The 16,722-nt window shown below is 38.7% G+C and overlaps 1 protein-coding gene across 12 annotated transcripts in view; it reads left to right on the forward strand.

Moving 5' to 3' along the window:
* Positions 1–16,722, forward strand: part of CADPS2 (calcium dependent secretion activator 2) — a 324,205-nt gene that overhangs the window by 297,057 nt on the left and 10,426 nt on the right. For all 12 annotated transcript variants that reach the window (XR_015706229.1, XM_087764100.1, XM_087764101.1 and 9 more), the window contains one exon: positions 3,171–3,278. Coding sequence is in view for 11 of the 12 variants with exons in the window: in XM_087764100.1 (XP_087620226.1) it covers positions 3,171–3,278 (108 nt within the window). In the remaining variant the exon portion in view is untranslated. The remainder of the gene's footprint in view (positions 1–3,170; positions 3,279–16,722) is intronic.

Consider the following 16,722-nt stretch of genomic DNA (forward strand, 5'->3'; position numbering starts at 1 on the left):
ATTTAAAATATGTCTCAGTTTCTATTATTTTGTCTTTAAAGGTACATCCAGTTGCTTAATTGGGGTTTTTCTATTCCATGTTAGCCTGGGATTTTTCTGAAATTTAATAATCTGAAGTAGTGAGGAATGATAAGATCATGTAATCGGAGGCTCCCATCTAATACAGAATCCCTATTTTAAAAAAAAAAAAGTTAAAACATGAAATATGTAGCACTAAACCTGTTCTGATGCTTACAATAGCTTTCTTTTCTTCTTTCACGTGTTTAGAGAAAACTAATAAATTCAATGCATGCAATATGGAGAGATAATGAAGTTCATTCAATGTTTAATGTGTGTTTTGCTCACCGTGAGCAGAGATGGTTAGCTTGCAGTGATTTGGGTGAGTTTTTAAAACAGGGAGTCATACTGTTGGAGTATTGATAACTTCCTTAGCCAGACATATTTCTACTGTAGGCAGACACTGTTTAAAAGGAAAATTAATTTTTTTTTCCACAGCAATTTCAAAGATAATTATCCTGCACACATTAAAGAAGGATGAAGTGTTTTAAAGAACTGTAATTCTAATTGGTAAATGTCACCAGCTGTTGCAGTTACTCTTACTTGTGTATATTCTTTTAATGATTACACTCCTGTGCCACAAGCTACATGAAAATATATTCACTAGGTGTGAAATTCCCATATGTCAGAGCTTCAAGACTAGGTAAACATCTCAAAGATAAGGGGAGAGTTGATGCTGATGGGAAATGTTATTTTTCTAGCTTTGGCTGTCTGCAAGATGAACATTTTTTATTGAACTTTGTAAAAGAAAAAAATACATGAATTGGAGAACCATTAAGTTTTAGCATTCAGTGGAAGATTCATTTTTATGTTTAATATGTATCTCCAAGAGCTATAATCAGCCTTTCATTTGTTAGATTATCTCCTTCACCCACCCCCCAAGATTTCAAAATGTTTTCCCATTATGTCTCCAAGTTAAAACTCATCCAGTTCCTATAAATTGCCTGTCAAGTTTTAAAAAGTACTTAAGGTTTCGACGCTGGTTGTATTGTTTTCTACCATCACAAATGAGTATACCAAGGGAATATACTAAGCTTTCTGTTTTAAATCTCCTAAATCACTTGCTGATTTAGTTTAATTTAAAAACATTTCTCTTCACATTTTAATGAAGAAGGCACATTTTTATGAATGAAATCTATTGATTTCCGTAAACCAGGTTTTCCAACAGAAAACTCTTTTATGTATTGTAATCTTACATTTTTATTTCTATGTTTAGGATCAAGGTGTGTAACTCAGATGTAAATATATATAAATGGTCCTGCTGTCCTCTTAAGAGTTTCATGTAGGCATGTATGTATGTGATAAGTTTTTGAAATGAGCTTTCATTGTGTCTGGAATGACTAATCTAAATGTGCAGGAGACATTTCAGTTTTTCAGTGTGAGTTTTGGAGATGCTAGGAGTGTTAAACCAGGCCGTCATTCCACATGTAACTGGTACTTTCAAGAAATGAAACTGCCATTGATGCACATGTATAAATGAAAAAGAAAATCATCTTATTTTGGATCATATTCCTTTCCATGTGTCCATGGTAGATTCAGAAAACAGGAGGTGAAGGTCATGATCCAGAAGGTTTCGTTCACTGCAGTTTTGAGGGGAGAATACTCTCATCCTATTATTGCAGTGGCAATTCCTGGACAGGTATTAGTTTGGGCATGTTGCACCTTTCCTTCCCTCTTGTGCTCAGACCTGTTTATATACATGATAATATATTACATACGAGATAATAAGGAAGGACAAAAATTCAAAGTTATCCACTTGCAGACTAGAAAGGAAGCCTTAATATAAAATTGTATGTAAATATTTTAACTATATGAGAATGTTTATGCATACAGACCTTTAAAATATGCTAAATATTTTGCACGTACAGCTTTGTACGTATGCTGTTTTCAGACGATAACAGCTTCTGAGAATTAGAGATAACTTATGCCTGGGAATTCAGGGACTGTGTAGCTGCTTTCATCCTCCTTCCCTAGAGCTGTTAATTATTCTGTACAGAGTCAGTCTTAACCAAATCTGAACCCTTTATAAATAGCTTTGTGCTAAGACTTACTGTAAAGTATTATAAAACTTAGCCTTCTTTTGCATGCCGTGAACTTTAAAAACTATTATTTGGGAGCAAGTAATGCTTTTACAAACTTGCTCACACAGAGGGCATTTACAGAAGACTTTCCAAAGTGCTTATGTTCATTCATGGTTCCTGTTAGAGAAAGGTGAGCTCCTGACCAGCTCTGCATACGCTGCCAGGAAAGGGGATGCTGCAGGCTGTCAGGGGCTTTAGTGTGGAACAACACTGTGTGGCTACAGAGGTCCAGAAGTCCCAGCTGGGCAGGAGAGAGCGGTTTCAGCAACCACTCTGGCTGGTCTGACATAGTATCACATACACACAACATATCCTAGCCTGTCCCACCTTTGGGAGCATGGTATGAAAATTATGCCTACTCTGCTGTTCATACAGAACATAGATCGGTACAGGAAAGGAAACATTTCAGCCCTTGCTCCTTCACTAGTCATCCTCTGAGCTGATTGTGCCAGTGCAACAGTTCCAGAAAAATAAGGGTACAGGTCTACTCTCGTACCAACCTTCTTATGCTGTTGCTCTTGGGGAAATGCTTGAACTTAGTTTGAATCAGAATTAGTAGAAGCTAACCTCAAACGCAAAATTCAGCTGTACATTGGAAGCAAATCTGAGGCAATGCAAAAGGATCTGAATGCTTTTTTTAACCATTTTCTGAATGTGATAGCAGGATCTGGACCTTGAGGGTGGAGTAGCTATGAGAGCCTCACTAACAAAAAAGGGGAAAATGTCCAGGTTGGCCATTGCCATTACCAGAGCCAAAACTTCATTCCATTACTTATGGCAATGTAGATTTGTGACTCAAAGCACACGTAAATTAGAACTCTGAGAACTTTATTAATAGCGAACCCTCCTGAGCTTGGTAACTAACCCAGATTTCACAGCAGATTTGGTAAATACAGTTTATACATGTGTGAACATTGTAACATAATCTCAGTTTTCATTACATTTAACTTATTATAAGTCTAGTTGTTGAGTGGTCTCTTTCTTTGCCACTCTCTTCCCACTACTTTCTTCCCTTACTTTATGTCTCCACAGAAACCAGGGATGGATCTAGCAGATACCTACATTATGTTTGTTCGACAAAACCAGGATATACTTCGAGAAAAGGTCAATGAGGAAATGTACATAGAGAAGTTATTTGATGTAAGTAACTGCCCTTGCAAAGCTTGCTGGTATCACTGCTACCTCAGAAGGGATAAGCTGCATTTTGATGGTATTCAACAAGCCATTCAAGTGTTCTTTCCTGTTGATCATTTTTTCTTTTGCTTTTTATTTACCATCTTCACCTGTCAAGGGTGGCCTTTCTTTAAACGTTTTCTGCATGGCACTTTTAAGTGCTAGAAGGCATAAATAAAATTGGTAGAAGATTATTATTTGAAATAGTCATTTTTCCACTGTGAGTAGTCCAATTGTATTCCATCTTTTGATTTTGAATGTGTTAATGGAGAGAATTGGATTGGTGTGGTTTGTGGACTCCATTGCAGACCTAATTTCCCTAAATAAAGAACTCGTACATATCATATACAGAAAGAGGCCAGTTATGCCAGGTACATCTACAGGTTTGACTGGTACTGCCATGGAATGACTTTCAGAATTTTGTTTTATGGATTTTTTGTTTAAGACTTAGAATTTCTTAAAGTTGACCAAACATTTATTGAAGTGTCAAACACCTTTTCAAAATTCTAATCCCGCTTCTGCAAGTTCAGAGTAATCCCCTTCCTCATCCTCGAGGCCCACACGTTGCTAGCCAGCCTGTATCTTCGCAGTAATTTCCGTCAGCTTGGTACTGGCTTCCACAGCCTCCCTCCACTCATTCCTTTGCCCTGATTCCTCCTCTTTTTGTTAGAAATGATCACCTACTCGCCCAAAATTTTCCTCATACGAGGCTCTCCTGTAAGGGCACTAGCAGCACTCTTGGGCATATTTCTGCTCATTCAAGTTCTGACCACTAATTTATGTCAAGTATGTCCCTTCCTGAGTTGTCTGAAGGAGAAGCTGTAGGCAGCTGAAATTGTACCTTCTGTATAAATTCAAAGCACTACACATGTAAAATATGTCTAAAATAAAAGTTATTTTATTATAAACTTGGATCAATTGACATGACAATGATTTCAGTCACTTATAATTATGTAGGAATTTGAACAGGGAAAGAAGTCATCTCTGGCACTGTGCAATGCAATTTATTACAAAACAAATTCTGGAACATAATACAGACTTTGAAATGTATTTATTTGTGTGTCATCTCCTAAGTATTTTAGAAAGCTTTGCTGGCAGTTTCATTTAATTATGCAAGTTACAGCAAATGTTTTCATAACAGCAATTCACAGCCTTTACTGTGACACTACAGTTGTGGCAGTCACAGAAGGTCCCATAACATAGACTCTCAGCCATGGTATGTCATGTCAGTGTTTGTTGTTTGTTAAACTGGGTGGTCAAAATGAGACTTACCTCTCAGATTTTATATTTCCAGACACTCCCAGGCAGCTTTACAGAAAAAAGTATCATCTGTTTTAATAAGCTAAGTGCTAATATGTGTGAAAAGAATGATTTTATAAAAGCTTTGATGCCCTGCAGGGGTAGAAAAATTATCATCCATCCAGCTGGCACCTTCACAAAGTACTAAAACCATATTAGCAACTTCTGCTTCAGTTTGCTTTTGCACTGAATCTGCAAGCATATGTTTCATTTTCAAGATTCTATTTTTTTGTTTTTCTTTGGGGTTATTTTTGCTTATGTTGTAATTTTCTGAATGTTAATAAAATTATGTGCCTAAGGCCAAGTCTAACTCTCACTGGAGAGGCCACATTGACTTTGTTGATGTAGTGGGATTGGACCAAGCCTTAGGCTGTGTCCGTAGCGGTAAACTGGCCAGGACCTGGGCACAGGCCTGAGAACTAGCAGGTGGTCATCCTACCGTTAAGTCATGAGCATGGTTCCTGGTGTGATTTTGGGTTAGTCCAGCTAGCACCAACTCAAGGACAGAGCCTCAGTACAATTGTGGGTAAGCATGGGTCGAGGACCTCTTCCAAGTTTGATTTCAGCAATCAAGCTTTTCAGCACAAGGAAACATCTCCTGTATGGATGCAAGCCATGACATAGCACTTGCCTTTGAGATGCAAAACCATTCCCGTCCCCTTTTACTCAGTAGTATGCATTGTATGCTGTCATGGCCAATGCTTGTAGCTGTAAGGAAAGAAAAAAGAGGTACATGATAAGTATTCTGTGTATCAAATATCTATTTGTATCTTTATTTTTCTTTGTATATGGTGGTATCACATTTCTACATAACACCACACTAGGAGATATAACCAATTGGACAGAATCAGATAAATGCACTAACAAATATGTAAGCTCATAGCTTGCAGAAATTTAAAACAGATGCATCTCACTGTGTTAACTCACCTTTCTTGAGATTAATGCAGATTTAGAACAGTATGACTGAGCAAGATTTTGCTTATGATTTTTGGAAGGGGTTTTTAAACTAGTGATATAACAAAACCTGGGTACTGTTTATAAATTCAATTCTATCAAGTTATATTTCAATAGAAAGAATAAAATATGTTCAAATTTTTATGTAAATATACTTCAAGCTATTTGACTGGCTACAGTTGTAGATCACTGTTGATTTCCCCTTAAAATACATTGTATTTCTATCAGATGAGAAATCATCAGCCAAGCAAAATAGGAGAAGTGCATGTCTGTGTTTCAGCCAGGGAAACACCTCATCCAGAATAACCAAAAAAAAACCAGACTGTATTGTATGCTGGAAGCGATCGAGATAGACCTGATGTCTAGAGACATGATAGACAAGATCAGGCCTCAGACGCTATTTTAATCCAAAAAATGTGTATTTACAAACTGTTTATGCACAGATTTCATTGACTTGATTCAGGGCTGCTATATACTGACAGCTATTAAAGTGATCAAGAGAACGTGATGTCTATCATAAGAAGTAATGTACACATCAAAGAGGATCATTTAAATTGAAGAATAGTATTGATACAAGTAGAAATGTCTGCCAGTGGGTCACAAATACACTAAGGCTAGAAGTTGGAAAATCTTCTGTCTATCTGAGAAGTCTCAAACTAAGGAGAAGATAAAAAATGTGAGTTGTTTTATGGTGGTGCTTGATAAGCCTGGAAAAGCACCACCATGCTGTACAAAATGCAAAAAATCAGACAAATGGAATTTAAGCTTGAGATTTGAATCCTTACATATGAGAGAGGCTCAAATCTCCAAGGGACTTGAAAGAAGAGTGGGCTGCTAATTTTTTCTGCACCATTTTTAAACCATTTAAATCATGCTGTGCTTCAGTACCTCTGCTGATCATGCAGCAGAACCAAGGTGGGATTTTTTTTCCTTCCTTTTCTCTGAATAACTTGGCTTCTGGGTGCATTTCATTCTTCACCTCCTCTGGAAGGGGTATAGACAGCACGCAGAACAGTATGGCTTGGTGCCCCTGGTAGCACTGGTCTCTACAAGGTCAGTGTGCCGTCGTCTTGTTCTCAATCTTAACCACCAGATTTGGAGCCACAGAGTTTTTTGCTTGGTCAGTTTGTCAGAGACACTTAGGACTTTTTGTCTTCCTTTGTGGTGTGGGCCATGGTCTTCTTCCTAAGATCAGCTGGGAATTTTACCTATCAAATTCCTTCCTGTCACAGGAACTCAGGACGTTTTTCTCCCACTCTCATGCTGTAGAAGCTTATAGGTGTGGGGTTTTGCTTGTTTGCTTGTTTGTATGTTTTTAACACTGCAGATCTTAAAAAGCACTAGAAAGGTTTTGTAGTATGTTGTACACGTGGATGGTCTGCAGTAGCTCTGGGCTAAGTGTCTGCTCAATGTCCGTGATTTCCATAGGCTTAATTCAATGAACGATCCATGTGATTCCTTCCAATCCCATACTCCACTGAAGTAAACTAAGACAATGAAGTTACATTGGGACAAGTGTCTCTAATAAACTCAAATAAAGCAAACTTTTCTACCATTACTTCTGCAGTGACTCAGGTAGATTCAATGTATAATAACTAAATCATGAAGACAGGCACTACAGTGTTTGTTTAATGATTACAATTTTTAATTATGATTAAAAGCATCACCCACTGAAACTTTTTTTTTTAAGTTTAATCACTGAAACCAATAACTTGTTTTTAAAATAATGTTTAGTAAAATGATTTAGAAACAAAGTTGCACTTTAATTTCTTTTTTTTTTTAACCGGTGTTTGAAAAATACTTATTTTCAAAAAAAGGCTGTAAAAGTAGCAGTTGGTGAATGAGAAAATGAAGTATTTAAATAGAGTTACACAAACCTAGAATAAATCTAAACTATTATTAATTATGATTAAGGCCCCTCTTATTTTTAAAGATAATCTGCTTGATGGATGATGTAAGAACATTTGTGCAGCCTGTCAAAGAACAGTGCTGTGTATCTGATCACAAAATTAACAGATGTAAAAAATAGCCAACTATGAAATTCCCATGAGGTCTGGTTCTACACTATCAAAATCAATGAGAGTTTTACCATTAACCTCAATAAAAGCAGTGCTGTATCCATAAACATGCCACGTTATCATCACTGACTAGACTTAGAATCACATTTCTATCTAAATTTTTAAGATGGGACTAATAAGTCTTCCTACTCCTGAGCATTTTAAATGAACTTAGACTTCTAAATTAAAAACTTTTTCCTTCAAAACAAAATTGGATTTTGCTAACAAACTGCAGATTTAAAAAAATAAGTCATTTTGCATAAAACACTGCATAAAACATCAGTGCAATACTTACTTTCTGTAGTAATATAAAGTTCCTAAGTGCCACTTGGGTAGATTCTCACTTTCTCGTACCTGTTAATTGCACGTGAAATACGGGTGTTCTTGCCTGAACACAGAAAAATTGCATTTCAAACGTTTTCCCTTCAAAACCCTTCTTGGTTTATTTGCCATTAAGAGCATTATCTTATAGGTTATATTTGTGTTGGATCTGTTGTGAAAAACTTATAGTGTAAACAGATGGACGATTCCAGTTTTTATTAAGACTATATATGCAATGAAATCTTTATGCCATAATTGATTACTGCTTTGAGAAATAAAGAATGGTTTAAGAGAACAGTTTTAACGCATCAGTGTTTTACCATTGATACAACTTAAAAGTTTTCCAATTTTTTAGGCTCTAATTTCTGGGGATCCTGTGCACAAGTGTACCATAAACACATAGAGCAGTCAGAGTGCGCATCCTGGAAAAGTCGGCATTGGCAAACAGCTCCCTTCGTTATCTTGTACAAGGTGGCACCTGTTAGCAGGCGTTGACTTTGGCCCTGATCGTCCACCTCTTACGGGTGTTAAACTGGTGTGGTGTGCCTGAGTGGTCCCGTTGACTTCACAGGGACTGCTCAGGTAGGTGGATGTCCTCGGGGTTGTGGCCTCGAGCAGGGTAGCAATTCAACAAGCAGCGTAAGGGATGTGAGTGGCAGGGAACTCATCCAGCTTCCTCAGGAGCGCGGAAAGACTGAATGTCTTTATGAGCAGTACAAATGCTTAAGCACTCCGGATTTACGTAGCTGCTTTTGACTCTTGTATTTCAAAAGTTCAGATGTAATGTGATATTCTTTTTCTGTCAAAAAAAATGCTTGTGTTTTGTCTGGAATGTGAATTAAATGCTAGTAGTGTTGCCGTATCACAACCATTATTTTCCATTAGTAGCAGGGATGGACGATTTAAGTTCAGTGATGTACTTGAGGTTATTTGAGGTAGTAATTATTCTCCAAAGATTACTATGTCACGTGCTTCATTTATGCCTAAATGGAGATATGAAGTACTCATGGGATTCATTTCTGTTTGCCATCATATCTGCAAGTACATTTTTAGCAAATGCTTTATTCGATTGCATCACTTCTGAAAGTTTTCTGACCTTTTACAAAAAAATGTGTTAAAAATGTGCAAATGCTTCTCCTTGGCAAGTGAGTCTTCAGCTGGTATTACACAGCTAAAGGAACACATATTTTAAATGTGAGTTTTCTGTAGCACCAGCTCCTTGTGCTGTCCATGTCTACCTCAAAAGCACCATTACTGTAGTATTTAGTAGGCAACAATGTCTTTCTAGAAAACTTCAATTGTGATTTTTTTTTTCCTCCTTCTCAAATTGCTTCCTGTCACGTTCATTTTAATAAGTAATCTTCCCTTTCATTGTTATGTAATTATTTGCAAGTGTGTGATTTGACAAAAGGGCTACTTTTTGCTCTAGATTATATGCCAAGGCAAGTTCAGCAAGTTGAGACTAGGTAGAACTGGTTAAAGGCCACATTTGAATCAAAAGCTGTGTTTGTATTAACCTCTGAGAAACATGAGAGGACCATGCCTAATTACTTAAAAGAGACTCAACAAAAATGGATTGTAGCTTGTTGATCTTCTTATTTCTTTGATAACTCAGAATAATCTTCAAGAAGTATGTGGGCTTCTTTCTCAGATTCTTGAAATTTGATCACAGTGCAAAATTGTCCTTTGGCGCAAACCCAGAAATACACATCTTTGCATGATGCACCTGGACATATGTGGCAGGTCTGGTAGAATCAGCTAATTAACAACACAGGCTTAAACAGGCACCTCATCTGGCAGTGTAGTTAGTTGCCTGATGGTGCTCAGCAGGATTTGGTAGTGCTTTTTATTTTTCTATCCTAATGGTCTGCTGCCCACCTAATTTTGCCTTATTGTCAGCCACTACTTACCGCAGCTTGAGGCCCTCCCAGGAGGCTAAATTATTATCAAAGGATTAGGGAGATGTAGCCTTGCAGCTCTGACATTTCTGATTACTTGTCTATGCCAGAACACTAATTAGCTGTGACTAATTAAGAAAAATGTTCCTGCCATAGAAAACCATTTAAAAGAACTGAGAAGTAGAAAAGCAATTGAAAAGCTGAGCAGTGCTCAGATTTGCCGATGCTCTTTAGATTTTCACCAAAGTCTTAACTCACCTTTAATTATGTCTAATATTTTATAGGGAAAATAGAAGACTCTTGATATGAGAACCACTCTGCAGTTTTCTCTGGATCTAAAGACATTCCTGTTATTTTAAAACAGTTTCGTTTGTCTTTTTTGGTAAAAGAAAGAATTTTACAGAAAGCTGTAGGCAGTGTCACCAAATGTGGACTAAAAAAGTGAATTATATTAACATGCTCAAATATATGAAACTCTTCTGCAAGATGGAAGCAACATCTTGCAAATTTACTGTTCAAAGTCTTTTCAAAGTTCACTAAATTATTCCTGATGTTTTCAAGTAGATTCACCTCATTTTTTGAGTTCGAAATCTCTATAAAAGAACAACAGTTCATTCGAAAGCTGAAAAATGTAACTTCCATCTGATTTCATACAGTATATAAGTTTTCTTTTTTTGTTTGTTTGGTTGGTTTTTTTTCTGGAATATGCTGAGAAAAGGAGTGCCCGCTCTTGGAGGGTGCTGATTATGCTGCTATCAATCCAGCAAAGCTCAGTACTGTTGAAATCAATAGGACCACAACACAGTTAAAGCAAAGCATGTGCTTCAGAGTTCGCTGCTTCGGGATCAGAATATTCAGCACTTCGTAAGCTGTTTTACACTGTAGCTGAGAGTGTTTTCTCTAGAGGAAACCATAACCCAGTGGCTGGTTTTGGTATGTTTTTGATATGATGATACATTTCCCCACTTCTTCATTTTTCATGTCATTTTTAATTTCTGAATTTCCATCTTGTTGGGAATCAAACAGTCAAAAAAAATATAAAAAGGGTTTTCTCAAGACATTATGTATCTATCTCATAGTCCAGTCTGCATTTAGTATTCACGGAACGGATGTCTGTCACCTTTTTCAGACTAATTTAATCATATTATTTAAATCTTCCCAGAGGGGGAGTAAGAAACTATGAAATAGATATTCTGATATCTTGCTAAAAGAGCTCTTTGGGTATAAAAAAGAAGTAGAGAATTATTTTTTGGGGCACTTAATACCATGTCCTGATATTCAGAATTTCTTACTCTGTCCTACCCCTTACTTTCCCAGACTTCTGTGAGAAGCTCACTTTTTTTGAAACAATAACAATATATAAATAGCTATAAAAAGGCAATTTAAAATGTGCATCATGAATCAAAAGAGGAAGACAAATGGAAAAAAATCCCAAACTCGAGATTTTAAAGCCAATCTGATTTTTTTTCTGAGGAAATTTTATCAGTCGGGTGTGAAACTACAAGGTTTTTTTGCTTGTTTGTTTGGGGAGGGGCTAGAACATCAGGAGCTCCCGGTACAGCTTCCCCATAGACATTTCTGGTCTATACTGTTCGTTCATTTAGTTAAATGCATCTATCCGTCACTAAAAACAATAAAAAATTCTATCAAATAAAAGAAAGCTCCTTCCAACATCCAGGCACAATTTAGTCCTTTAACCTTTTTATCCTGCTAGGCACAAAGTAGCAGCATCTCATTCCAGGCACTGCATTTTTTTTTCTTATCTAGATGGCTTGAAATGTGTCTAGCAACTTAATGGAATCAATTGAGCATGGACAACTATAAAAATATAAAATAGCACTGAAACTTTAGATGAGTCTGTCAGTAAGTGTTAACTGCGGCTGCAGCTTTCACATTCTACGCAGTCAAGAGAAATCAATAAGGATTGTACCATTTATATTGTCTTATCTAATGTTTGTTCACCATGAAGTGCCAGGCACAAGCACCATCTAGGGAATATTGATTTCTTGATGTACTGTAATTCACACACGTATAAACAGCAGGAGAACCTTGTGGTTTCTCAAACCTTACTTGCGGGTTTGATATTTATACTTGTATTTCATTTGGGTCAAGCTTAGCTTAAAAAGGAAAATCAAGCTAAACTCCACATAAGTGTTCACAAATAGACACACAACCACATTGTTGATCATACTACAAGAAAAATAGTGCCAGAAAGCGTAAGAATAATGTAGTTTTACTGTAATGAGTCTGGAGTAACAGAAAGAAGTTGCTGTGTTGTAAATCGTACCAGGTGAGGATGCTGCAGAGTGCTCTGGCAGCGTCAGTGATTCATCAATGGAAAGAGCTTCATAACCTGTTTGGTCATGGGGAACTGAAGCTGTAGTGCTGATTTAAACGTGCAAAAGTGTTGATCTGTATAGAGATTATTTCCTTGAAATCATTTTCAAGTGTTTCATTGTGTATTTTCTTAATTTACACAGCATTGACTATCCTTTGTATTTGCACTGTACTAAAAGTGTTTACAGAGTGCAAGAAAAACCGTGCAAATAATGAACAATCAGCTTCAGGAAAAAAAAGTCACGCAGCTGTAAAATCTGCATAGCTGAAAGAGTGCACACGGGTAATAGGGTCAGAGATGGAAAGGAGCGAACAGGCACCTGCCCAATCCAAGGATACTGTCTCCAAAGAGATGAGGGGAGGAGAGAAGCAAGAGGGAGGCAGGAGGCTGGACCTCTGCTCCACATTAGCGCTGCTCAGTGTGGTGCCCAGTCGATGCTGCCTAGGAGAGGAGTGGCTACACCACTGTGCAACTCCCTATCAACTTCACAGCTGCATCCAGCCCTGTCGTATGCCACTACAATAGCGTACAGAGTAAGCAGAGGATGAGTCAAGATTGCTGAGGTGGAAAGAAATGGGCTGCCTGTAAATATTCACGCAGAGGAACCCAGGATGTTTTAAATACTCTAATTAAAATATGTACTTGACCTCGTTCCACATGGAGCAGGGCATCTAAATAGAAGACTCTGGGACAAGAGCTACTAATGTGAGTCAGTACCTAAAAGCTACAACACAGACTTTGGCCCAGCTTTGGTCCACCTCACTTTTGATACAAGGTAGAGATCTTGAGAGTATACTCGCCTTAAGGGAGAGATGCAGCTCAGAGGAGTACTCTGCCACCTCCCTGAATCACCCTTGGCTGATGCCTCAGTCCAGGGAGTCCCCAGGGAGTCCCAGATGACAGCAAAAGCAAAGTAGGTGTCTCAGTTACATGCCTTACAGGCAGAGTGAACCTGCACCTTACTAATGTTACACATGCACTTAGGAAGACTGCTTAGCATTTGTGCAGCTACGCACATTCATAAAGTTTGCAAAACTAGAGCCTGATAGCAAGAGGCTAGTGTTACAGCGAGTAACAACTTGGTCATTTTGCGTTATGTTCGTTTGTTTATTTTGAGGGTCCACGCTGGCTTTCATTTCAAGGTCACTCAAGTGATGTTCCCCATTCTGTGCCATGGAGAATGTTTGCAGATACACCCAAACTGCAACACAACACGCAGCGTAGCAGGACTGACAGTGTTTGCTCTGGAGAGTTGTAGCACCAGAATAACCTGTGGAAGTACTGTTCACAGATGCACCGCCTATTCAGAGTGGAGTAGGGAAACTGTTTGTGCTGTTAGTCTCTCACGGTCATGAGCGTTACGTTAGTACCTAGTGTTTAAAATCAGAACAGCAACGTTACATATGTCCAGATAGGGAAGGAAGTTATTTCCAGTTTCCCAGTGCATCTACCATATGTGAAGAAGCCAGAAAAAAACAAAGGTCACAAACATTATAAAGTAGCATAAATATTGTAAATTGCTGTTTAGCAACCAATATACAATGCAGGCAGAGATAAGTACTGTATATTTTGTATTAAAAGTGAGTATTTATTTGTGAATTGGCAGAAGTTCCATCGCAACTAGCCAGCTTCTAATTATAAGCCTGAAATACGAAAAATTTACTTTCCTCCTAAAAGATAAGCTTTTCATATGTTAGATGTTGTTATTTCAGAACAATATCCTTTTTGCTTAGAAGTTTCAAAGATGCTTAATAAGCTTTTGAATGAGACCTGTTCTCTGTTTTCTTCTCATTATTGATTTCTGAAAGCTAGCCTGCCTAGTGTGTTTCCTTGTATCACCAAAATATCTCATCCAGCAACTGTTCACTTGTTTGTCATCATGAGTCCTGCTGAACGGGGTCTTTCTGTCAAGGTTCCCTTGAGCTCCTTTCTCTTTTCTGCCAGTTGCTTTGGGAGTGACAGTGGGAATCCTTCATTCAAATAGGCAGGGAAGAGACTGACTAGAGACTGAAGTGTTTGTTTCATCAATTCGTCATTCTTAAGAAAAACAAAATGTTTTTTGAGCTCCCTGAGAGGTTTGTTGGAGTAATGGCACAGAAAAGGCAGAAGGAAACCAAAGGAAGAGTCCGACTGGAAGGAAGAAAAGCTTTCTTCCTTGGCCAAGTAAGAGTGCAAGAGGCAAGTTAATAAATCTGCTACAATCACATACACGCACACAAAAAAAAAAAAAAGAAAAAAAAGGGGGGAGAAAGAAAAAAAAAGTGGTTTGTACCCAAACAGAGTCTGCAATTTCAAATGACCAAGCTAAAGAAACCTTGGTCCTGATGCCTTTATCGCAAAAAGTATGAGTGTTGAAGCAGACAGTAGTATGTGGTTTCTTTCTCACTTCTCCTTTCCTGGTATACGTAGCTGTTATTGAGGCTGTGAAAATTTTTGCACGTTCCCAAGCCAAAGTTCAAAACTTGGCTTAGCATTTCAGGCCTAGAGGAGGAAGCAAAACGTGGAAGCTGGTTGGAAGCCTGAGACGTTTCCAGGTAGTTGCCCTGATAAGTGGTGCCAAGCATTGGAAGTGTAAGATGCTGGTGGGGTGGAAGAGGTGTGTGTCGGGGGCTCTGTGCAAAGTAGGAGCATGTGAGGGAACACAGGGCTTGAGCGCATTGCAGCAGAAGTGTGTGATACAGCAATAGGGAGACGTTTGGACAGGTCCATGAATGAAAATGTGGAAACGAACTGCAGTGAAATGGGGAGCAGAGATAGAGTTTTTTTCATATGACACTTAATATTGATTTAATCATTTGCATTTTCCAGATGAACGGCTTTTAAAAGTCTGATTTTTGGTGTAGGGAAAAGGCTTCATTTGTTTGTACTGCCCGCTAGCCCCATCGTTCCAACAAAGCTAACGCCATGGATTTTCCACTCGTGCGTAGTTTGATCTTCATTCCTTTCAGTTTTTCTTAAATGAAAATTTCTAGGGAAAAAAAAATTGCCAAAGGGAGGCTCTGCAGAGGGACCTGGACAGGCTGAATCATTGGGCAGAGGCCAGCTGTATGAGATTCAACAAGGCCAAGTGCCAGGTCCTGCACTTGGGTCACAACAACCCCAGGCAACGCTACAGGCTGGGGGAGGAGTGGCTGGAGAGCTGCCTGGAGGAAAAGGACCTGGGGGTGTTGGTTGACAGCTGCCTGAACAGGAGCCAGCAGTGTGCTCAGGTGGCCAAGAGGGCCAATGGCATCCTGGCCCGTATCAGGAATAGTGTGGCCAGCAGGACCAGGGAGGTGATAGTGCCCCTGTACTCGGCACTGGTGAGGCCACACCTCGAGTACTGTGTTCAGTTTTGGGCCCCTCACTCCAAGAAGGACATCGAGGTGCTGGAATGTGTCCAAAGAAGGGCAGCGAAGCTGGTGAAGGGTCTAGAGCACAAGTCTTAGGAGGAGCGGCTGAGGGAGCTGGGGTTGTTTAGCCTGGAGAAGAGGAGGCTGAGGGGAGACCTTATTGCTCTCTACAACTACCTGAAAGGAGGTTGTAGCGAGGTGGGGGTTGGTCTCTTCTGCCAAGTAACAAGCGATAGGACGAGAGGAAACAGCCTCAACCTGCACCAGGGGAAGTTCAGGTTGGATATTAGGAAAAACTTCTTCACCGAAAGGGTAGTCAGGCACTGGAACAGGCTGCCCAGGGAAGTGGTTGAGTCTCCATCCCTGGAGGTATTTAAAAGACAGGTAGATGTGGTGCTTGAGGACATGGTTTAGTGGTGGACTTGGCAGTGCTAGGTTAACGGTTGGACTCTATGATCTTAAGGGTCTTTTCCAACCTTAACGATTCTGTGATTCTATGATTCTATGAATAAATGTAATGGCATCATGGTGACCCCCAAAACCAATAGTATTCTCCTTGAACTTTGTGAACATTTAAGAAAATGTGAAAGTAAGCCCCCCAAGCCTTCCAGGTCTGATGTCTGCATATTAAAGGGTATATACTATTGTTGGATGAAAGCTAAAGTACATGAAAGTACCCTTTCAGTTTTAATATTTGTATTGATTGTATTTTATAGGTTTTAAATAACAATAGAAGTAGTGTGTCCTGATACAGTAAATAAACAGGATGTGAGCACACAGGTGAAGCAGGGCTCCATCGGTGCCCATAAAATGGATATACAGCTCTAACTCAGCACAGTCATAATGTCAGCTGTTTCCCCCATATTCATTTTGCTACGAAATTTATGCCACATAAAATTTTTTCTCCAGTCATAGCAGTGCTTTGAATCAAAAGGTGGAGAAATTTTTCATGTTTCAGAGAAATAATACAAACTTCTTTGACGTCCTAAACAGAAGGATTACTATCTTCCCAAAACCCAGACAGCCAGAAGCATTAGGTAGGGTAGCTGTAAGAATAGCGAGGCTACAAGTGTATTTGAAAATTTGTATCTGGAGATGTTATCATTTCTGTTTCTACAGTCAGAGGCCAGCTAACTGACCATTTCTGCCAACTGAATCTTACTGTCTCTGCTGTAGAAGCATATCTCAATAACATGAAGTTCTCTGTTGATT

The sequence above is a fragment of the Nipponia nippon genome, unplaced genomic scaffold (genome assembly GCF_047370975.1).
Source record: "Nipponia nippon isolate SJK-2023a ecotype South Korea unplaced genomic scaffold, ASM4737097v1 scaffold_3, whole genome shotgun sequence".
In the NCBI taxonomy this organism is placed as follows: Eukaryota; Metazoa; Chordata; class Aves; order Pelecaniformes; family Threskiornithidae; genus Nipponia; species Nipponia nippon.